General features: G+C 40.4%; 1 protein-coding gene across 12 annotated transcripts in view; it reads left to right on the top strand.

Annotated features, from left to right (window-relative positions):
• LOC106052206 (neurobeachin-like) overlaps window positions 1–25494 on the top strand; it is a 287257-nt gene that overhangs the window by 6234 nt on the left and 255529 nt on the right. For all 12 annotated transcript variants that reach the window (XM_056037466.1, XM_056037464.1, XM_056037462.1 and 9 more), the window contains exon 2: window positions 10187–10291. In XM_056037466.1, coding sequence (XP_055893441.1) covers window positions 10187–10291 — 105 coding nt within the window. The remainder of the gene's footprint in view (window positions 1–10186; window positions 10292–25494) is intronic.

Here is a 25494-nt window from a genome sequence, read left to right as displayed (position 1 = left end):
TTCTGTTGGTGCAACTGACACCTCCATACAAAAGTCTATGAATTAATGTCCTGATAACAGCAGAACTGAGTCAACTCTTACTACCATCACATTTCTCATCCTTGCACTGCTACAAAGAGGAAAAATCATGGTAACATGGAAAGGGAGACAATCTTGTGTTGTCCATCCAAGACCCCCCCCCCCCCACACACACTGTCCTCTTCCCAAACCTTTTTGTGTGTGTCGGGGGTGGTGGGGGATTGGAAAGATTGAAGATAGATTTGATTCATTTCTCAAAATACTAAAAATAAATGATATCTAATGAAGCCCGCGAGAAGTTTGTCAACCTGTGAGAAATGGATCTGCTTTGATCTATCAGAAATCTACAATTGAAGTTTTCTCCGCCTGAGTCTATGTTACGCAGACATAGTCTTATAGCGTTTATTTCTGCTTACGTTCATTAAGGGATGAACCATTGAAACTAGAAACTGATAGTCTTATAGGGTTTATTTCTGCTTGCGTTCATTAAGGGATCAACCATTGAAACTAGAAACTGACAATATTATAGGGTTTATTTCTGCTTACGTTCATTAAGGGATCAACCATTGAAACTAGAAACAGATAATCTTATAGGGTTTATTTCTAATTACGTTGATTAAGGGATCAACCATTGAAACTAGAAACTGATCTCGGAGGGAAGTGGACAAACTTATAAAACCGCTGACAACGTTTTGGTCGCAATTAGACTCTTGTTACCACCACTGTCTCTCTGTCTGTCTCCTACTATTTTATCTCCCCCTCCCAACTGAAATATTTCAATTTAGCACTAATGTTTTTTTTTTTAAACCGCGTTTGTTTCGCTGGCCTCCCTTATTCTTCCTGGTTATTTTAGGAAGATTTTTTTTAAACGACCAGAGGAGGTTTTTGGGTGACGAGAATCGGATTTTATTCGCTACCTTTCATGTTGGACAGAAGGACTGTGAACCTTGAACAAGTGAAACATCTGATCTAAACTTTAGCCACGGAAATGTCACATTGAATGACTAGAAAACTCAAACATTATATAGAATGGAGTACACAAACATATAGACTAGAGTACACAAAAATTATATAGACTGAAATGCACAAACATTATATAGACTAGAATACAAAAACATTATATAGACTAGAATACACAAACATTATATAGACTGGAATGCGCAAACATTATATAGACTAGAATACACAAACATATAGACTAGAATACACAAACATTATATAGACTAGAATACACAAACATATAGACTAGAATACAAAAACATTATATAGACTAGAATACACAAACATTATATAGACTAGAATACAAAAACATTATATAGACTAGAATACACAAACATTATATAGACTAGAATACAAAAACATTATATAGACTAGAATACACAAACATATAGACTAGAATACAAAAACATTATATAGACTAGAATACACAAACATTATATAGACTAGAATACACAAACATTATAGAGTAGAAGAGGCAGAAGGGACAACCATAATGTAAAACAACTCTAGAACACATTTCTTTTTCCGATTATATTCTGGTCTCATTTCATTCTGTCACTGTTTTTGTCTAAGTCTGTTTCAGTTTGTCACATTTTGTTCTAGTCTGTCGCTCTCACTTATATACAGTTTGTCACAGTTAGTTCTAGTCAGTCGCTCTCACTTATATACAGTTTGTCACAGTTAGTTCTAGTCAGTCGCTCTCACTTATATACAGTTTGTCACAATTTAGTTCTAGTCTGTCGCTCTCACTTATATACAGTTTGTCACATTTAGTTCTAGTCTGTCGCTCTCACTTATATACAGTTTGTCACCATTTAGTTCTAGTCTGTCGCTCTCACTTATATACAGTTTGTCACAGTTAGTTCTAGTCTGTCGCTCTCACTTATATACAGTCTGCCTTTCTTTCTCTCCCTCTTTCTTACAGTTTGTCTTACTCAATCACATCTTTTCTCTCTATCTCCCCCCCCCCCCAATCCCCTTATAATTTGTCTCTTCTACCAAGTTGAAATTCTTCTCTTCTTCTCCGTTACAGTCTGCACTTTCTGCTGTCTCTTCTTGAGTGTTTTTTTTTTCTCTAATTCCTGAATGAATTGCCTACTCTTATCAACATATGCTCATTTGGTCTTTCTGTACAGTTGTGATCCCTTGATCCGATTGCTTCCTTACACCCCCCCTCCCAAATCTCTGTTCAACCAAACCCATTGCTCAGTGAGGAAGAAGGACACACAAAAATAACAAAAAAAAAAAAAAAAAAACAACCGCTGGCAGGGAAATTCCCAAGATCAACCCAGAATACAGCAATAAATAAACAAACATTGGGAACGTAATTTTCCTAGAGCAAATATGTCTGTTTGAAGTGACACACTTGCGTGTCTGTGTTTCTGTGTGTGGTGATGTAACCTAACAATCTCTGTTTATCTCGGCTTCCGTCGCATGAGAACAAATGAGTCTGGAATCAAGATTTTTTTTCTAAAATTCGAAACTAGTGGATTTCCTGAGCGAGAAATCGTCTATGTTTATTTTTGTCCCCCGCTGCAATGATGATTGTCTCCAAGATTTAATGACCATGTATTGTACTCCAGTCGTCTGATAGTCCTTTAATTAGAGAGTACATTAGTTATTTAATACTAGCTAACGATTGCGCCTAAAATGATTGTTTCAAAACATAACTGCAGCGTAGTCTTAATTTCTCAAGCGAAAGTACATAATTAGGCACACCCTCTATACATTCATAAACTTGTGAAATATTAAAAAAAAAAATTAACCTCGCTTACATAGAGTGAAATCGCATCCATTAATTTGAATCAATCGTGTAATTGATTGTTAATAGATCTTTAGTTTAGACTTTTTAGACTAACAATAATAAACGTGTGCAATTGGAAATATTTTATTGATTATTATTGTTTCGTGGCAACTTTCATACTTCCATCATGCTCACTGCCCTACGGTCCAGTCAGTGGACCAGTTAGTGCCCTACGGTCCAGTCAGTGCACTACGGTCCAGTCAGTGCCATACGGTCCAGCCAGTGCCCTACGGTCCAGCCAGTGGACCAGTCAGTGCCCTACGGTCCAGTCAGTGGACCAGTCAGTGCCCTACGATCCAGTCAGTGGACCAGTCAGTGCCCTACGGTCCAGTCAGTGGACTAGTCAGTGCCCTACAGTCCAGTCAGTGGACCAGTCAGTGCCCTACGGTCCAGTCAGTCGACCAGTCAGTGCCCTACGGTCCAGTCAGTGCCCTACGGTCCAGTCAGTGGATTGGATCTGGGAGAAGGTTTCCGTGCCGCCTTGTCAAAAGCTATTAAAAAAAAAAACAACTTCCCCAGTCTGGACTCGAGCTTCCATGATGGAATTAGTTTAAAATTGTTAGCGAATGACTGTCTGTCGCACCTTAGCTTAGTACATTTTATGTATACAACAAAATTAATTACGACTAATTGACTAACTAATTTTCGATGGATTCATTTGTTGTCATCGACACTGAATAGTTTTGCAGTTTCAATTTGATCCAAAAAGTGAGAAGTAGAAAATAACGTGTACAATACGTTGACCAGACAGAAGGAGGGACATGATAGAAGCTTGGTAAAAAGCCTTGTCCTGTAGTAGCCAGTACCAGAAAAAAACTACTTTAATCCAAATATCATACAAAACCGACAGGACAATGAAATAGACTTACTTATTGCTAATGCAATAGTCAAAATATCCTAAAGAGTAAAGTTAGAGTTCAATCATTAGGACATTCCTTTTTACCCCTATGCAGTGGACAGCATGCTAAATCACTTTCACATGACCAGCCTTAGAAAAAAAAAAAGTATTGAAAGACAGAATAAAGTACACGACTTAGAAGTTGTATACAGAGCGAGCCTTGATGAAGTCTGAGCTTGGCTCTGCAGAATGGAAGACTCCCGCTGACCAATGGAAAGGTGGGCAAAGAAAACGTTTCAATGATATTTGTCCAAGCATCACTGATAGGTTTCAATATAAGCTTTGCCTCGCGAGAAACCAAAGCCAACAGAACATTATGGCGCCGTGCTGGGTGCACTGTCGTGAGAATAATTGTAAACACCATACACACTGTGGTAAAAGAAAAGTAAAACATATACTGCAGTTCACACAGGCTCAAGCAGTTCACCAATAGCCAATAGGCCTAAAATGGGCATTAGTATAGGAGGCCAAAAGTTGGCAAGTGTCAGAAGTTTTAAACACCTCAAAGCTCTAAACAATATGCAAAGACAAAGTCCTAGCCCTCGACACTAAAATCAGACTAATGCGCTCCTTGGTCAAGGCCACATTCTTGTATGCTTGCGAATTTTGGATTCTAACTGCAGAATTTGACTTTAATTTAGAAATTTAAATCCTAGCAATCGAATTGAGATGCACGATACAGGGTATCACCAACTAAGACCGCATCACAAAACATGATCACAATGGCCGCCATTGGGCCTCACGATTAGACGCTGATCATTGTAAAAAAAACGGAAACCCAAACTTGATGGCCACATCCCAATGTCCTTAGGACTCACAACGACCTTACGGAACAGTTCCACAAAACTTGATGGCCACATCCCAATGTCCTTAGGACTCACAACGACCTTACGGAACACTACCACAAAACTTGATGGCCACATCCCAATGTCCTTAGGACACACAACGACCTTACGGAACAGTTCCACAAAACTTGATGGCCACATCACAAGGTCCTTAGGACTCACAACGACCTTACGGAACAGTTCCACAAAACTTGATGGCCACATCCCAATGTCCTTAGGACTCACAACGACCTTACGGAACAGTTCCACAAAACTTGATGGCCACATCCCAATGTCCTTAGGACTCACAACGACCTTACGGAACATTACCACAAAACTTGATGGCCACATCCCAATGTCCTTAGGACTCACAACGACCTTACGGAACAGTTCCACAAAACTTGATGGCCACATCCCAATGTCCTTAGGACTCACAACGACCTTACGGAACATTACCACAAAACTTGATGGCCACATCACAAGGTTCTTAGGACTCACAACGACCTTACGGAACAGTACCACAAAAGTTTATGGCCACATCACAAGTTCCTTAGGACTCACTACGACCTTACGGAACAGTACCAGGAAAAAGATGAAAATGCAGAAAATGTAGCTTAGTTTTGGTACAACATCGATACCTGTTTCGACCTGATATAGCTATTGTTTTAGTACTTGATGTAGCTATTGTTTTAGCACAATATCGATATCTGCTTCTACTTGATGTAGCTATTGTTTTAGTACAATATCGATATCTGCTTCTACTTGATGTAGCTATTGTTTTAGTACAATATCGATACTGGTTTCGACCTGATGTAGCAATTGTTTTAGTACAATATCGATACTGGTTTCGACCTGATGTAGCTATTGTTTTAGTACAATATCGATACTGGTATCGACTTGATGTAGCTATTCTGCCTTGTTCTTTGAATGCACGTTTTCTTCATATTCCAATCTATTCTTTTTTTTTCTTCAAAAGTGTTTCTCATAACAATGAATCAATAATGGAGGCTTTGTTAGTATACTGTAGCAATATCACATGGTCACCGCATTGATACCGGCTTTTTTTTTTCTTTGTGTAACTAAAAGTTGTTAACTCGATATGACGGTTACGAAGTAATCAATACTGCCATGTTTGTTAATTCGGTAGTTGGAAGATAGGTGGAGTACTGATGGGTAGACCAGACAAATATCTGACTGCTGGACCTCATAGGAGCGTTTCCAATGCAAGTCTCAGCTGGAGCTACTGTTGACTAGTCCAGGTTATCAGTTGTATTTGTACTACTGGACTACACGTTTTTAATGGCACGCCCATGGTTTTTCTTTTCCTGATAGCCCCTGTGGAAAGAAACTCGACCACTAGGCTACTATCACGAGAGCCCCCATATGGATGGCCTCTACAACATCTTATTTTCTGTTTGTAGTATCGTGTGTGAAACTGTTAGTGTAGGCCCCCAAAACATCAGGATTCTTATTTCTCTAAGGTTTGTTTTGTCACTCTTTAACTTTTTTTTTTCGTCCTGTCCTGCACTGCTCCCCGCAAGGACTAGCCGCTGGCTAGAAGTGTATTCACATTTCTCAACCAGGCTTGAAATGATTCTGGCCCATGTAATCAAATGTCACTATCGATACATCTGCAAGCCTATCATCCAGCCTGTATTACTTGAAAGGTGTTTCTGTTTCAGCACTGTGGACCAAAATCGATCGGTTGGTCCAACACATTCTTCTAGGTAGCTTCCTTGTAAATTATGTTCATAGCTGATAGATTTGTAGATTGAAATATTGATCACCAATGATTTGAAGTCTATATTTAAGTTTTATGCCTTTTTTGTGTGTGTTAAAAACTAAATTTCAATAACAGTCGAATATCACAAGTAACGATTGACCTCTTTATGTTATTATATATGTGAGAATCACTTCTCTCTCCTAACGATTGACCTCTATATATGTGAATATCACTACACTCATCTACACCTTGTTTCCAATACACAATTTACCACGCCCCATTAATACCGCATTAACGGCGCCTCGTTATTTTGCCTCGACGGTGCCACAATGGCTTTGGGCTTGTGTGCGATACGGGGCGCCCGGGGGGGGGCTTTTTGGGGCTAAGTCGGGGCTTTAGAAGTCCGGTAATTATCGGAACGTGTGGGTCAGTCCCCGTCCTTCTAGCGATGGTAAATCAATAACCTCCTTAACTTGACTCAGGAAGACTAGACGACATCTTTGTACATGACGACAGTGACATCCGATTCTTGTGGGTGTGTGTGTGTGTGTGCCCTACAGTGACATCCGATTCTTGTGTGTGTGTGTGTGTGGGGGGGTGCCCTACAGTGACATCCGATTCTTGTGTGTGTGTGTGTGTGTGGGGGTGCCCTACAGTGACATCCGATTCTTGTGTGTGTGTGTATGTGTGTGGGTGCCCTACCGTCAACAGGGTAGCATCGGTTTACAAACTGAACTTTCTTGAACATTTACACCGCAATAACTTCCTAGAATGAAAAGACGCGTGACCTTGCTTGTTAAACTAGCATGAATAGTGATTCTTGTTCCTAAACCATGAGTACTTACGATGTCTCCTTCGGAAGGAAACTCTAGATCTATGTGTGGTTTGATGTCTGTTTGCAGAGTGATGAACAGTGATGAGTGTCATAGTGTGCGCAGGTACACGACCTCGGCATGCCTTCACCTTCCCAGCGGTGAACGCGACGTGTCTATTAGAGGGTGGGCTAGGTTTTGCAGAGCTCAAATTGAACTGTAGGTTAGTAGACAGTCACCACAACCTTTCTTTTTTTTTCTTTTCCGGGTCTGTTCTGTAAATTGTCGATCTTGTTAAGCGCTACAACCCACATAGAATAGATTTGATTTGTTGATTTCAATGTACTAATGTAATTTTTCTATCAAGCTTCAATACAAGAGATCATGTTCGCAATGCTGTTAGTAATCATTCCTAATGACTTGAGTGGTGTTGGACTCCAAGCCAGGATTAGTTTGTTCACTGCCTTAAATTCTTTTCAATCGTTCGATAGAGAAATCCGTGTCATTGTCTAAGAGCTGAGCCGAAGGCTCTTCGAGCTCTAGATCTAGGTTTGAAAAACAAAACCCTGATGGAACGGGAAAAAAAACAACCTTTTTGAACAAACGTTCTGTCTGGAAGAGATCCGAGTCAATGCCTATGTAAAAGCATTGCTATTTCCGATATATCTGGCACTCCGGGCGCATGGGCTAGAAAGCATGGCCGAAGGCCGAGTATACCAGGAACATCCGCCATTTTCCTATGTTGTACCAAGCTTAGCCGCGCAGGACTCGCCATTAATGTAACGGTCTCTTGAGGAACGGCGCATGAATTATCGACAGGGCCGTGGGAGCTCTCTTTCAACCCCGCTCCGTGCTATTGGACCACTCTCGCGTTCCCTTGGACACCCCCACAGGAGTTTTGTTTTGCTATTCATTTAGCCTAACCACTTCCTCTAATGGTCGTTTCCACCCAAGTGCCACGTTGAGGCAGAATAGCGTACTTGGGATAGAGAAAGCCTGTGAACATTTTAGTGACAGTGTTTCAAGTTGGTTGAGGGGATTTTCACATAGTGAAAGTGTCAGCTATCTAACTAGAAGAGAGAAAGACAAATCTAAGGAACATTTTAGGAACCAAATATTTGTGCTATCTATTTGTGCTTGTTACAAAGCTGATATCAACTCACCCTGGTGCCTGGTACAAAAGTTGGTTCACGTTCTTTTTCCCACACCCACTCAATTCCTTTTCCCAACTGGCCCAGTGATGGATCTAGAATCATAGCGCAGTTAGAAAGCATTGAGAAAGCTAAAAGCATGAAATTGCGCTAAACCAAAACAAATATTGTTTCTAATCGCACAGAATTATTATTGTTAGTTTAGATCTATTACATATTTAATTGCATGACTGATCCAAACTAATTGATTTTGTGATTTTTTAAAGTATTGTCTATGTTTTTCTTGTTTCACATATCGACTTCCTAAACCCCATTTCACTCTAGCAGGTAAAACTGACCATGAGTTTGCATTCGGTATGATAACTCTCGTTGATGGAGTATAGAACTATAGATACATTAGTAGCCTACATATGTCTATAATTTATAGGGCGATTACTTTCCTTCATCGACTACTTTCCTTCATCGATTACTTTCTTTCATCGATTACTTTCCTTCATCGAATACTTTCCTTCATCGATTACTTTCCTTCATCGATTACTTTCGTTGCTGTAGAAATGTGCCTTCAACGTATGTAAAAACTCGATTCATTTCTTGTCCCGACTGCTGGTCATACATCTGTTCAGCACTGACGTGCTGTCCTAGCTGTAAAGCTACTTAATAAACCAAAACACTTGTGTCTACCTGCATTAGACAAGATTACAATAAATTGTTGATACATGGGTAACAAAACCTATTGGCTTGTAGAGCATTACAAATTAATTAGAGCTGTATGTCAGTGTATATTTTAGGTTCAGATTTTCTTGTCTAAGAATGATTGATCCAAATAATGTACCTGGGCTCAGTTTTAGTAACAGTTTTACAAGTCACACTAACGTGTGTGCAATTCAAGTGATTGAAATTTATGTTTAGAAACATTGCCTCCCGCCTGTATTTCTGTTTAGAAACATTGCCCCCCCCCTGTATTTCTGTTTAGAAACATTGCCCTCCTGTATTTCTGTTTAGAAACATTGCCTCCCCCTGTATTTCTGTTTAGAAACATTGCCCTCCTGTATTTCTGTTTAGAAACATTGCCTCCCCCCCTGTATTTCTGTTTAGAAACATTGCCTCCCCCCCTGTATTTCTGGTTAGAAACATTGCCTCCCTGTATTTCTGTTTAGAAACATTGCCTCCCCCCCCCCTGTATTTCTGTTTAGAAACATTGCCCCCCTGTATTTCTGTTAAGAAACATTGCCTCCCCCCCTGTATTTCTGTTTAGAAACATTGCCCCCTGTATTTCTGTTTAGAAACATTGCCCTCCTGTATTTCTGTTTAGAAACATTGCCCTCCTGTATTTCTGTTTAGAAACATTGCCCTCCTGTATTTCTGTTTAGAAACATTGCCCTCCTGTATTTCTTTTTAGAAGCATTGCCCTCCTGTATTTCTGTTTAGAAACATTGTCCTCCTGTATTTCTGTTTAGAAGCATTGCCCTCCTGTATTTCTGTTTAGAAACATTGCCCCCCCCCCTTTTTCCTCCACCATAGTGCCCCTAGGTACATCGATACGCTCAGCCTCTTGAAGGATTGAAAAACAATGAAACAAAATACATTGAAACTATTTCCAGTGGGATATCGAGTACAATGTTCTGTTTACGCTCTTACGACATGATATAGACACTTTTTTTAGGTCTAGAATTGGTTTTCCTTGTTAAGATGCGTTTTGAATATCTCTGTGTTTTTTTAAAGCAATTTTTCTAAAACTACTTAAAGGTTTTATTTTTATATACAATGTGAGCAATTGAAATTCTTTGTAGTTTCACTCACCTCTTTGACCTACCAAATAAGCAAGAATTGTTGTCAGTTGTAAAATGTAGCGCTAAACAAGCTATACATTTTTTTTTGGTCTGGTTATATGTTGGCTTCATGTAGTTCCTATAATAATAAGAAAACATAATTAACAATTTGTCTTTTTTTTTCTTAGTTGGTGGGTGGTGAGTTTGACATTGAGAGCAACTTTGTCATCCAGGATCCACTGAACATCCTGCACATGTTGAAGCTGCTGGGATCTTGTCCGAACACTTTACAGGTCAGTTTTCATCATTTGTCTTGTACAATTAAGTGTTCTAGGATCTGTTGATCTGTTAGCCTACTCATCTGATAGCCGTGTTTGACAATGGGAAGTCTCCATGACATTCAGCCTGATTAATCAATAGATCGTGGATAATAAGGACAAATCATTCAATTAATGAAGTCTCATTTGTTATTGTCTCGCAGTTCAGTGACTGTCTATTTTGGAGTAGATCTGACAGTGACTGTCCAATTAGGACTAGATCTGGCACCGACTGTTTAATTGGGACTAGATCTGGCACCGACTGTTTAATTGGGACTAGATCTGGCACCGACTGTTTAATTGGGACTAGATCTGGCACCGACTGTTTAATTGGGACTAGATCTGTCAGCGACTGTCTAATAGGGACTAGATCTGGCAACAACTGTGTAATCTAGAAGTGACTTTCTAATTGGGACTAGAACTAGCATTGACTGACTGATTGGGACTAGATCTAGCTTTGGCTAATTGGGACTAGATCTAGCAGTGACTGTCTAATTGAGTATAGATCTAGCATTGACTGTTTAAGTGAGCCTAGATGTAGCAGTGACTGTCTAATTGGGACTAGATCTAGAAGTGACTGTTTAATTGATCCTAGATGTAGCAGTGACTGTCTCATTGGGACTAGATCTAGAAGGGACTGTCTAATTGGGACTAGATCTAGAAGGGACTGTCTAATTGGGACTAGATCTAGAAGGGACTGTCTAATTGGGACTAGATCTAGAAGTGACTGATATTTGATATTTTGGATATTTGGCACAACGGCACAATTTAGGCCATGTCGTGCCCCAGTGATTGTCTAATCGGGAGGTAGCGTGTTGACACCTAGTGTTTGCTAAAACCTTTTTGCTTGTTGTTGGTCATTCTGAGCATGTGTATTGCTATAGCAAGGTAACATCTTCTATTCTTTGCGTTCCTAGCAAGTGTCCCGTGTAGCGTGGGCACTAAGACGATAAGTTCATTTGTTTAGAGGATTCTCCTGCTTGCATGGTGAAGTATGTAGGTCATCTTGACCAACTGCCTAGCAGACGACTCCCTCTTCTAACATCACGTTCACATAGGAATGTCAGGGGGTCTAGAAACATCAGAGAGACAGTCGTTCAGCAAGGGTCCTGGCTGCCATGATATATGGGACAATTAAGTTGAATGTCACAGTACTCACTTCAGATCTGGAGTTGAACTACTTTTTCATATTTCTTTAGCTATTTCAATTTTTGTTTAAACATTGTAGGAAATATTAAAAAAACAACAACAACAGTGTCATTGATAAGCCTCATAGCGCAGATGAAGTGGCACATTAAGTCCTCATCTCATACATCAGTAAACAAAGTGTAGTTATTAGCTGACACGCCACAACAAATCTTTATTGCCATCAGCTCAGACTAAATCTACAAAACATACCATTTTCATTGTGCTTATACACCATCTTTATAACATACCATGGCTTATTGAAATATTTGGTAACAAATTCATGGGAATCATGTAATGTATTCACCGGTACATTAATGTGCTGATTTTCTGAATGACTGACATATTAGGAGCACTTGTTTTTAACAATCATTAATTCAACTTTGTAAGGTGAAGTCAGTACTACTCCGACAGATTCACATATCCTATTATTCATATTAGACTCCTAGTAATAGATGACATCAAGTCCTTTTGAAAACAGAAAACATTTGAAATAGACACGCTTCCTTCACTAAAGACTCGTCAACAAATACGATGACGAATACCCTTTGGCTTGCTCATTACTTGTTCAATGCGAGCATTCCTTGGAACAAAAGAAAAGTGATACGAGTTCCTATACACAAGCGGCTCTCTCCAGATCTTGTCATTTTGAAGAAAGCATCATTCAGAAGTTGCGCTGATTGATTTTATTGTCTGCCTCTTTCATCAGCTGAGAGGCTTATATGCTTGCTCATTTCCCCTGATGGTTTGTTGACTTGAGCCCGTGTGTCCACATGCGCTTTGGTCTAGGTCTTCTCTCCCGATGTGACATTTCGTGTAGTCTTGTAGACTGGCCACCATCTTCACAAGCACTCCCAAACATTCGACCTAATGCTTTGTTGTTGTTTTTTTAATTGGGGGATAATACTGGCTAGGAAACATAAACCAACAGAAACCTCCATTAAGAAAAAACAGCCCACTATTTTCCCTTACTGTCTAAAGAACTGTCGGCTCTGTCACAGGTAAAAACTGAGCATTGATTGATCGATCTCATTAAAACACTAGAGTTCAGCATGTATTGACCTAGTCAAATAACACTAGCTATTTCTAGACAACTCAAAGTGTTTTCAAACATCCATTGAGAGACTAGTCTGTGAATTGAACATGTCCAGTGATGCGGTGGAGGACAATTGATGAGATAAGAAGGTGAACATGTCGTTATTAATTATCCAGCGACTGGAGTCAAGAATAACGTATTGGTTCCCCACTGGATAGCTCTATATTAATTCATTCACGTGTGTATGTGTGTGTGCGGTGGTAGGGGGTGTAGGTCAAGGCTGTTTCAATTAGAGTAGTCTCTCTTGAATGTATGTATCCTTCTACCAGTGTGACCTTTAGAATGCGTTTTGTTGACTAGGGCCCTAACCCATATCGTAACCAATTTGTTTGTAACTAGAATATCTTTAGAGTGTTACACTTTCTTTGAATACAACCGTGGCCCACCCTACCAGCTAAACATATTGTTATAGGTTTAATAAGCATGGAAGCGTTTCCTCGTATATATTGTAAAGTTTTTTTTTTTTTTTTTTTATGAACAGCGCACGACAAAAACTCGGAATGTCTCCTACTCTACGGTTCAATAAATCTCTCCTATGCCATTAGCAAGTAAGGCTGAAGTAACTGTGGTTATTGCGCAGTGACCTCAACCTAAACTTTTATTTCACATGATTGAATATAGATTTCAGCATGCCATACCAGATGACCTTGACATCATCTGACCTATAGACCACAAGATCTGAAAGGGAAACTGATTCCAGACCATCGCAACAGAAATACATCATATACGACTGAACGAAACCATTGTGCTATTTGTTCCTCACATTTTCAGCTCACTCGGTTCAAACTCATGGTCGTATTCATTTCAATGTGGCAGAGGTCCAGTGCAATGAGAGTGTTGTGACTGTTGTCCACAAGGACACACAAGTCGCGTAACTCTACGCCACTGACCTCTGTATTTGATATTTGAATCTAGCGTTGCTCAACTTGAAGGGGAAATGAGCCTATCTCCCCTGACTGACCCTGACTCAGTTGACATGATGATAGACTGGTCTGGTCAATGTCAGGCCGAGCAATGACTTCTAGCTTTTCATCAAATGATAGTGGTCTGAGTTTTGAAGCCGTCTGATATCAAGTACAGAGCGTGGTCTCAAACAAGTGCTGACAGGACATTTGTGGTGCTCGATACAGTTCTAGATCTAACTAAAACAGTTACACAGGACAGGCTACAGGCCTGGCCCGGCCATGATGCTTGCCGTTAGGAGTCGACTTTTTCTTACATCTGATTAGAGTAGACTTGTTCTCTTTCTAGATTTTTACAAAGCTTATATCAACTCACTCTGTCTGTCTGTCTGGTAAAAAGTTTGTACACGTTATTACTCTTACACTCATTCTAGGATCAAGTTGAAATTTTAAACAATTATTTCTAGCACCTAACAAAACATGAATCAATTTAAAAACTAACCAATTAGTCAATTAATTATTGGTAATGAATTATTTCGTTTGATAGCGAATAAGGGCAATAACGTCTACATGAATGAGATATATAGTTGTAAGTGCGGAGTTCTTTCCCTTAGATGAGTTTTTTTTAAAATGGATTTATTTTATTGGCATTTTGTTAATCTGACTAACTAGTCTCACAGAAACAGAAAATCACCAGCTTGCATTTTGTTTTGCTGAGCTGATTTCATCTAGTTGTTGGCACACCCCCTCCCCCCCCCCCCCCCTCAAATCTTTTCCTTTTTTTTCCACTGCAGTTCTGGCGAAGACAGCTGTCTTGTACAGCAGTGTTATCTAAGGACTTAATGCAAATCGTTGGCCTGTCTTGCCAGGATTAGATGTTACCAAAAAAAAATTAATTAAGAGTTGGTTAGTAGTAGAAAAACAAACCCCAGAGCATTTTGTCAAGAATGTTTCCATGTGATCGTGCTGAGTTATCGGCCTCAACACAAAACAATTCATAGGACTGAACTATCTTATGTCATATAAAAGGGCTAAATTTAAATCTCAATTGAAATAAAGACGGCGCTGTATTCGACTTTGTTCGAACAAGTTCTTTACGAATGCTGGACAACTCTCTGGGAACTCAATGAGTTTTCTATTGTGACACGAAACAACGCATTCTTTGCGAATGTGCGCGTGTGTGCGTATGTCTGGTGGGATGCTGGCAATAATGGCCACTCTCTAAATATGTCTAGAGCTACTTGTCTAACCTATTCAAAGCAAATTTGTCTGTAGTGGTCACTCGCTTGGACTGAACCCTGTTCTCATCTGAAGAGGAGGCCATCCAGACGGCTGTGCTATTCATTAGTCTCATTTGGCTTAGGTGTGCCTGGGCAACGGCTTGGTCAATGTCTTGTGAAATGGCTTTCGGTATCAGAGTGGATCGATCGAATCACTTCTAGGGCTTCATGCCCTCTCCTATCCCTCCCCCCTCCCCAGAAGGTATCAATGGTTGAATGGAGCACCTGTTGGTTTCTCCCCCATTGATCGAACATATTCTTTAATACCATCTCGTGTGATTCACCAGCTTGTAGAGCTTTCCTAGAAGAGTTAGGTAAGACGCTGTCCAATAAAAGAGGAAGTAGGCTGTGTCCAGTATATAAGTCTTTTTAAAACCTATACACGTTTCTATACGTGGATTAAAACTACGCTAGACTCTTGCATGAAAACATCATCCTTGCTGTTGATGCAAATAAGGGTAGATTTACCCTCCCAGCCTATTTATTCTTAGTTTCTATGTTAGTTTGATACTAGACAAAGACTGAACACTGTTATTGTGTACTAGTCTAATTTTGTGAAATAACATTCTACTTACGAGATTGATACCATAATGTTATACACACCATAATTCAATCATAAAAGAATGGTTATACTTTTGAGGCTAAACACATTCATATATGGTGGACTATAACTACAATAATTCAATTTCAGTGAAATAAATAGATGTTACTGTAACTAAGTACCTGGTTATTAGACCATAGTTTGTATCATGACTTCCCTCCCTTGAGCTGAAATGGAACTGGACAAATGAGCAACTCCAAAAGTTGAATCTAATATTCCATCTGGAAGAAAACGTTGCCAAACCAACAGGGACATGATTGTGTGAGTTGATCTCCCTGTCTCTCTGTTTGACCTCCCTGTGGGGGGACACACCTTTTTCTTTGCAAGTTTTGTTGACCATTGGCATCAATGTATGTGATAGCCATCAATCATTACGTCTCTTGGCCTTCATCGATTCCTTCCAGTCTCGTCAAAGATCTCGCCGAGTAATCGAAATCCCAACCCACTGCACACTAGAACAGAATAGACTGAATTCCGCTGGCATAGAAGTTCAAGAAATGCGCTACTTTTTGACTCATTCTCTCCATCGTTGATTGAAACTCGTGAAATGAAATTAATGTTTGATTTGATCAACTTGACTTTGTCTTGTACAAAAAGAGCCTGCATTCCCCTTTAATTCTAGACCAAAAATAAAACCATGTGCTGATAACAAAAGAAAATGTTATTGAAACTTAATTAAAACAAGGGACTGAAATACTGGAGAGGAAAGAGAAGAACTTCCAAACGTGGACAGTAATTACGGAGAGAAAGAGTTTAGGACCCATGTTTTTGTTGGCTTCAGTAGATATAGTTACAACTAGATCTTTCAGCTAGAGTCTATATCCAATTAGGTAGACACACGTAGACCTACTTTAGTCACATCATTTATACACCGGTGATGTTTGACTAAGCTACCACACAGTCGGCTAAACAGGTAAAAAAATAATACTAGTCTTCCACATGCATTAATTATATTTGTTTTTAGTGACGTGCTTGTGGAGAGAGGGGTGGGGGGGTGGGGGGCGGTGTGTTGATCCCATGCCGTGCTCGACCTCTTAAAACAATCGCCGTGTCCGTGTCCTCTCTAGAACATGTCGAGGAGTTATTCCCCTTGATGTGTTTTTTCTCTTAACCATTTCCATGTACTTGCAATCTTCCAGAGTTGTTTTACCAAAGCTTCTAGAAGCTCTGTCTGGTATCTTACACGTTAGTTCTTCCCTTCCTATTCTCGGATGTAGCTGAAACTTTGCACACTTATTCTTTGTCTCTAACAACACACGAATGAAGGAAACAAAAAATTAACCAATTATTTAGTTAATTAATTTTTTTATATAGAAAAGGGAAATAAATGTTACAATTATAAGATGTTTGACTGTAAATGTGCAGTTTTTTTTCGTTTTTTTTTCTAAACGTATATGAACTCTAACCGACTGACTGATACAAATGTACACGTTATATGTCCCACTTCCCATTCTCAGAGCAAGGTATGACGTTGCACACTTACTCAATGTCCCCAACAACACACGAATCAAAGACAATTTATTAATATTAATATATTTGTTTTATATAGAGACAGTACTAGCTTAGGGGACATAAGCCTTGTGTAGAGAATCAGTTTGTCGCTTCAAAATGTGAAACTAACAATACATACCTATACAAACGACCACTCTCTTGTCTAGCTCAGTGGATAGCGTGTCTGCTTTCCATCCAGTAGGCTTAAACCCTCGAGGTCGAATTCAAGTTGAGCAACTTTTTTTTTTTTTAATTTGCCTTTGAAAAGCCAGCACCGATACCCCCCCCCCCCTCCTTCCCGCTCCAACTTGTCCACACGTGATTGGACCTTAGCATTTTGAGCATGCCAAAAACACGAATTTGCGTTCAACAAAAACGATTTGTACAAATATTTCCAATCGCACAAAGTTATTATTGTTATTCTAGATCTGTTACAAATTAATTGCATGATAATAAAAATAATTGATAGAATCGCACTTAATATAAGCTTTTTTTTTAAAAGTATTTTTTAAAAACATTTTGCTTCTTAACGATATTCAAATGTATTCACTTGACTTTTGAACCAGTCATCATTTGAAGTCTTTGTTAGAGGTTGACTACTAAATAGAGTGTTTATGTACCTTATCCTACCCTTCCTTCTTGAATACATGCAGGAGACATTTGTACACACCGGCCACGTCAAGAGATTTGATCCCGATTTATTGTTGAAATCAATGATCACAATTTCGTGAGATTCAAACCCTAGTGCCTCTTCTCCCTGCTTCCAGTGCCTCTTCTCCCTGTTTCCAGTACCTCTTCTCCCTGCTTCCAGTGCCTCTTCTCTCTGTTTCCTGTGCCTCTTCTCCCTGTTTCCAGTATCTCTTCTCCCTGCTTCCAGTACCTCTTCTCCCTGCTTCCAGTGCCTCCTCTCCCTGCTTCCTGTGCCTCTTCTCTCTGCTTCCAGTACCTCTTCTCCCTGTTTCCAGTATCTCTTCTCCCTGCTTCCAGTGCCTCTTCTCTCTGTTTCCTGTGCCTCTTTTCCCTGTTTCCAGTGCCTCTTTTCCCTGTTTCCAGTGCCTCTTCTCCCTGCTTCCAGTACCTCTTCTCCCTGCTTCCAGTGCCTCCTCTCCCTGCTTCCAGTGCCTCTTCTCTCTGTTTCCTGTGCCTCTTCTCCCTGTTTCCAGTGCCTCTTCTCCCTGCTTCCAGTGCCTCCTCTCCCTGCTTCCAGTGCCTCTTCTCTCTGTTTCCTGTGCCTCTTCTCCCTGCTTCCAGTGCCTCTTCTCTCTGTTTCCTGTGCCTCTTCTCCCTGTTTCCTGTGCCTCTTTTCCCTGTTTCCAGTACCTCTTCTCCCTGCTTCCAGTGCCTCTTCTCCCTGCTTCCAGTGCCTCTTCTCCCTGTTTCCAGTGCCTCTTCTCCCTGTTTCCAGTACCTCTTCTCCCTGCTTCCAGTGCCTCTTCTCTCTGTTTCCTGTGCCTCTTCTCCCTGTTTCCAGTGCCTCTTCTCTCTGTTTCCAGTGCCTCTTCTCCCTGCTTCCAGTGCCTCTTTTCCCTGTTTCCAGTGCCTCTTTTCCCTGTTTCCAGTGCCTCTTCTCCCTGCTTCCAGTACCTCTTCTCCCTGCTTCCAGTGCCTCCTCTCCCTGCTTCCTGTGCCTCTTCTCTCTGTTTCCTGTGCCTCTTCTCCCTGTTTCCAGTGCCTCTTCTCCCTGCTTCCAGTACCTCTTCTCTCTGTTTCCAGTACCTCTTCTCCCTGCTTCCAGTGCCTCTTCTCCCTGCTTCCAGTGCCTCTTCTCCCTGCTTCCAGTACCTCTTCTCCCTGCTTCCAGTACCTCTTCTCTCTGCTTCCAGTACCTCTTCTCCCTGTTTCCAGTGCCTCTTCTCCCTGCTTCCAGTACCTCTTCTCTCTGCTTCCAGTACCTCTTCTCCCTGTTTCCAGTGCCTCTTCTCCCTGCTTCCAGTACCTCTTCTCTCTGCTTCCAGTACCTCTTCTCCCTGTTTCCAGTGCCTCTTCTCCCTGCTTCCAGTATCTCTTCTCCCTGCTTCCAGTACCTCTTCTCCCTGCTTCCAGTACCTCTTCTCCCTGCTTCCAGTACCTCTTCTCTCTGCTTCCAGTGCCTCTTCTCCCTGCTTCCAGTGCCTCTTCTCCCTGCTTCCAGTACCTCTTCTCCCTGCTTCCAGTACCTCTTCTCCCTGCTTCCAGTACCTCTTCTCCCTGCTTCCAGTACCTCTTCTCCCTGCTTCCAGTACCTCTTCTCCCTGCTTCCAGTACCTCTTCTCCCTGCTACCAGTACCTCTTCTCCCTGCTTCCAGTGCCTCTTCTCCCTGCTTCCAGTGCCTCTTCTCCCTGCTTCCAGAGCCTCTTCTCCCTGCTTCCAGTACCTCTTCTCCCTGCTTCCAGTACCTCTTCTCCCTGCTTCCAGTACCTCTTCTCCCTGCTTCCAGTACCTCTTCTCTCTGCTTCCAGTACCTCTTCTCCCTGCTTCTAGTGCCTCTTCTCCCTGCTTCCAGTGCCTCTTCTCCCTGTTTCCAGTGCCTCTTCTCCCAGCCATTATAACGTTTTTTTATGTGTACGAAGCACGTCAAATGTAAAATCGATGCTACCTCCCCCCCCCTAATTTTCTTGCCCGAGAATACAAAGAATGTCGCAGCCTTTTGTTTTGGCTGTGTGGCCACGTCATCCCATGCTAGAGATAGTCCGTCACGGCCACATAATTAGTTAACTAGTTCGTTAAGCAACCTATGCTGCATTGAGCAGCAGCCATTGTTTGAAGCAACAGTCAATACTCATGTCATTAAGGTCAGGTATGGGCTATATGTCTCTGTCGTGACAATATGTCATGTGTAGACCTCCTACTAGTGATTCTAAACAGACATTCGTGTTTTGGTATACTCAGGCAGTGTCCAATAAGGGTCGAGCTGGCGCACATTTATGGCCATTTGAACAACGGAAAGGATTTTACCCAAAGACCAGGAGTTAGAGATGGCTCATCACAAAACTCTTTGGCGTAAAGTTTCCCCTATAAACTAGATGATAATGTAATCCCACCTGTTATCGTGAGACACGACTCATTAACAGCCCACGAGGGTCCTTCGTATTCCTATGATGTACCGCCACTAGCCATTGAAGGGCTTTTAACACTCGTAGGAGCCCGGCTGAGGAACGGCGTGGCGGATGGAACCTTTCTTTCATTCTGTCCACGTGCAAAGCTTGTTCACTAGAACTTGCCGCGGAAGCCCAATGGAATGTTGTAAACCATTTAGCCTATCCGACGTTTCCTGGCGGGTTCCACGACGAGGCCTGAAATGTGCTTTGATATCCAGAACACATTTCTTTTAATTTAAACTAGTTCTTGATAAAATTTTCAAGTTTTACTAACATTGAAAACTGTCTCATAAACTGGGTCAAAGTCTCTTTGCCTTTCATACATTAGACCAGTGATGCCCAAAGTACGGCCCGCGGGCCAGATCCGGCCCACGACGTGATTCCATCCGGCCCGCCGAAATGTAGGCACAAAGTGTAGAAAATCCCCCCTTTTTCCAAAAAAAAAAAAAAAAAAAAGAATTAGAAGGTGCAAAAATGTATATGTACTTACGTTAGGGGCTTAGAGCCCTCAATTTGTCTCCTGATTTATTGGTGCCATGACATTTAACATTTGTGGGTTTATGAAATAGGTATTTGAGTGTAGAATGTACTTTTTCAACCAGTAAAAGTGAATGGTTCTTTACTTTTTTGTGGAACATGATAATAGATCAACATATATGTTTTATAAAGAAAGTGTGGCTATTTAAAAAAAAACAAAAAAAAAACAACATATAAACATTATAAAACAAAAATGGTGACGGCATTCTTGGTTTGATCCGCGAATAAAAATGTGTTAAACTAAGCCTAGAAATTGGAGGATTGATGGGAATATTTTACCAAAAAGAGAAAGGAAAATGACTCGGTTGTAAAACTAGCACATATTCTAAGTACAGAGATGAAGCCCAATGTTGCTGATATTTTTAGTACTGAAATGAAGCTATCTTCTGAGGCGGGGAAAAATATACATTTCAAATATCACATTAATTAATTAAGCACAGGATCTACGGGTTTCAAGTCTATCGTTTTTGTAGGCCTACGTTTTCATTCATGTGGCCCGCGACACGAGTGTCGGAAATTAAAATGGCCCGCAGGTCGAATTAGGTTGGGCATCACTGCATTAGACTATATCTGTGTAGTCATTTAGCTTAGCTAGGTGTCATTGTGCAACATACATTAGACTACATCTGTGTAGTCATTTATCTTAACTAGGTGTCATTGTGCAAAATACATTAGACTACATCTGTGTAGTTATTTAGCTTCACTAGGTGTCATTGTGCAACATATATTAGACTACATCTGTGTAGTTATTTATTTTAACTAGGTGTCATTGTGCAAAATACATTAGACTACATCTGTGTAGTTATTTAGCTTCACTAGGTGTCATTGTGCAACATATATTAGACTAGATCTGTGTAGTCATTTATCTTAACTAGGTGTCATTGTGCAAAATACATTAGACTACATCTGTGTAGTTATTTAGCTTCACTAGGTGTCATTGTGCAACATATATTAGACTACATCTGTGTAGTCATTTAGCTTAACTAGGTGTCATTGTGCAACATATATTAGACTACATCTGTGAAGTCATTTAGCTTAACTAGGTGTCATTGTGCAACATATATTAGACTACATCTGTGAAGTCATTTAGCTTAACTAGGTGTCATTGTGCAACATATATTAGACTACATCTGTGAAGTCATTTAGCTTAACTAGGTGTCATTGTGCAACATATATTAGACTACATCTGTGTAGTCATTTAGCTTAACTAGGTGTCATTGTGCAACATATATTAGACTACATCTGTGTAGTCATTTAGCTTAACTAGGTGTCATTGTGCAACTTATATTAGACTACATCTGTGTAGTCATTTAGCTTCACTAGGTGTCATTGTGCAACATATATTAGACTACATCTGTGTAGTCATTTAGCTTAACTAGGTGTCATTGTGCAACATACATTAGACTACATCTGTGTAGTCATTTAGCTTAACTAGGTGTCCTTGTGCAACTTATATTAGACTACATCTGTGTAGTCATTTAGCTTAACTAGGTGTCATTGTGCAACATATATTAGACTACATCTGTGAAGTAATTTAGCTTAACTAGGTGTCATTGTGCAACATATATTAGACTACATCTGTGTAGTCATTTAGCTTCACTAGGTGTCATTGTGCAACATACATTAGACTACATCTGTGTAGTCATTTAGCTTAACTAGGTGTCATTGTGCAACATATATTAGACTACATCTGTGTAGTTATTTAGCTTAACTAGGTGTCATTGTGCAACATATATTAGACTACATCTGTGAAGTCATTTAGCTTAACTAGGTGTCATTGTGCAACATATATTAGACTACATCTGTGAAGTTATTTAGCTTAACTAGGTGTCATTGTGCAACATACATTAGACTACATCTGTGTAGTCATTTAGCTTAACTAGGTGTCATTGTGCAACATATATTAGACTACATCTGTGTAGTTATTTAGCTTCACTAGGTGTCATTGTGCAACATACATTAGACTACATCTGTGAAGTCATTTAGCTTAACTAGGTGTCATTGTGCAACATATATTAGACTACATCTGTGAAGTCATTTAGCTTAACTAGGTGTCATTGTGCAACATACATTAGACTACATCTGTGTAGTTATTTAGCTTCAGTAGGTGTCATTGTGCAACATACATTAGACTACATCTGTGTAGTTATTTAGTTGAACTACAAGTGATTAAATCGAGTTCATTCTGTTATAACGGTTGAACACAAACGTAAGGAGAAACGAGATGCTGCAGTTTGAACACTGTTCTGTTACCGCTCATGACTCAAGGTCTGTACCCGTAGTTCCAAGGGCCATTTGTGAGCCGCCTCACCCCACCCCCTCCTCCGTTTCCGGCCTGTTTTGATTCCGGCCTGAGAGGACAGACAGCATTTGATAATGAAACTGATCCTGTGATGCTGAAGTTGTGAAGAGTACTTCCTTTTGCCTTCCGGAATTTCCCCATCTGGTTAAATATAGACTTGACACTGTCGAGAAGTCTCTGGTTTAATCAGGCCCGAGTTAATATGCTTTGAGGAAAAGGGGAGAGCATTCAATCTTTCTCTTGAAGTGGATTAACTCGGATAGTATGGGCATGAGCAGATCTCTTTTCAACATGATCTATGATACCCCGGAGTCTTGGTGTTAATGTCACTTACGTCCATTTGAAGCTTAAGTTTTTTTTTTTTATATCAAGTCATCGGAAACGTTTTGTCATTGGATAAAGTTCATTGGACACAGGGACCAGTTTGTTTGTTTAGTCGGGGGAGGGAGAAGAGCACTAGTCTGAATTCATTGGATGAACATGATTGATAGGCATAGCCAGTGTCCACCACTTGTTTTCCTCACGGCGATTTCACTGACTGCTAGTGACCCATTTGAGAAAGACATTTGAATAGTATCATGTTCAGTATAGGGCCTAGTCGAAAAATCCAGCAGGGAATCGGCGTCGAAGCGCCATTATCCCTAGTCCTATGGACTGGAAAGAATTTTATCCAACGGACAGGCGTGGACCTGAAGCTCTTCATCTCAAGTCCTGTCTGAAGGTTCCATCCTCAATGGTAGCGACCACTATAGGACCAGGAAAGATTGGTTTATGTATTCAAGTCTGGCAGTGTTTGCATCGGTTAAACTTAAAACATAGGTAAGATTGAGCTGTACAACAATGTCCTCTAGTGGGTATCATTTTAAGACAGCGATCCCGAGTTAAGGCATTACATACTAATGTTATTGAACTAGATCACATGATCCCTCGCCTGACAAAGTCCTCCACATTAAATGACAGTGCTGGGGCATGTCTAATCATACACACAGTGAAAGAACGTTGGCTCGAGAATGTTAATGAGATGTTTACATGGCAGCCGTGTCATCTCCCTCATCGAACATGTGTTTAGGTTCCTTAGAGGTTCTCGCACTTAGCCTAGGTGGAGAGTTGGGAGTAAACAAATACAAACTTCTCATTCTCGAGTGATATATGTATGGCTGACGAGATGAAGCGTGATCCTCCAGAGTCCCCCTCGCAGGTCCAAAAAAAAATCATTTGAGCATTGGGGCTGGGGGGGGGGCAATGTTGTCGTCATCTCTTGTCCTTGTATTTCTGACCTGTTTAGGAGACAGTGCCAGACTCCATTAGACTTTGATCTTCAAGCTAAAAAGATGAGAAGCTGGGACAATGTCTGGTGTAGAGTAAACGTGACTTACTTTGATGACCAGATGACTTAGCAGTCTCCAGTATTGAACACAATAGTATGACAACACATGTCCACAGGGTTACTCATTAACGTTGTAGCCATTTCTTCTTGCGGAGTTCAACAGTGTGGAGGTAGTCCAGTTAGTTCTGGCTAAAGTAAGATCCAAACTCGTCGACCAGCTTGAATGTAATTATCTCTGTCACTTTGTACACGTCTGCTAAGGTTTGGCACAACTCTTGTTTGCACTGGTTACACTTCTGATCGCTAACAAGTCTGGTGTATAAAAACAAGTCACCACTTGAGTTAGGCTGACAATGTTATAGAAGAGCACACTCAATAAATGTGATAATACAGTTGTGTTTTTAAATGCCACAAATGTGACATGTTGCACATAATGTGATTGTCAATGTTTGGGATGCATATAATTGTGCATGGTTTTTGAAAGAAATACCTATGGAATTAGTATCTTAGTTTGTGTGTGGGGTGCCGCTCGACTGTTACTCTTAAATACCTCTGAATAGATGAATACATCTTGTTGTGTCAGCCTCCTACTAGAGACTCTTAGGTTTAATATACTTTTTACGTGGATTAAGAACATTATACACCTGCCCTGTCTGTTGTTCTGGCACCTGGTGATCATTGAGAGGGAGAGAATAAAAATGGGGGAAGAGAAATATCTATCTATCTATCTATCTATCTATCTATCTATCTATCTATCTATCTATCTATCTATCTATCTATCTATCTATCTATCTATCTATCTAGCCATCCATCCATCCATCCATCTATCCATCCATCCATCTATCTATCTATCTATCTATCTATCTATCTATCTATCTATCTATCTATCTATCTATCTATCTATCTATCTATCTATCTATCTATCTATCTATCTATCTATCTACCTATCTATCTATCCATCCATCCATCCATCCATACCCATCCATCTCTCTCTCTCTCTCTCTCTCGATATTGATGGTTAGCTGATATTCTAAGACCATCTGAATAATAGTTGTAATAGCGTTGCCCGATAGTTTCTACTACAGAACAAAGTGTGTTATGACTGAGTACATATCCACACTAGCATGCTGGCATTGTCCTATACCCTTCTGTTGGTTTCATAGACATCCTGCTCACGTTCTCAGGACATCGCCTATTGTTTGTTTTGTCTCTGTGAAGGAATGTGATTGGACGAGTTAATTGTGAACAGATCATCGCTAAACAAGTCCAATCGACCTGGTCATTAAGCTTCAGACTGATCAAAGCACATTAAATGAAGATCGTCAAGAACTGAATAACAGCGTGTTGAACTAGAGTTGTGTCAACTGTTGTCATTTAGTG

This window comes from Biomphalaria glabrata, chromosome 8, assembly GCF_947242115.1.
Source record: "Biomphalaria glabrata chromosome 8, xgBioGlab47.1, whole genome shotgun sequence".
NCBI classification, from domain to species: Eukaryota; Metazoa; Mollusca; class Gastropoda; family Planorbidae; genus Biomphalaria; species Biomphalaria glabrata.
Note: the sequence above shows the minus strand (reverse complement) of the source record. Positions and strands in the feature narration are given on the sequence as shown.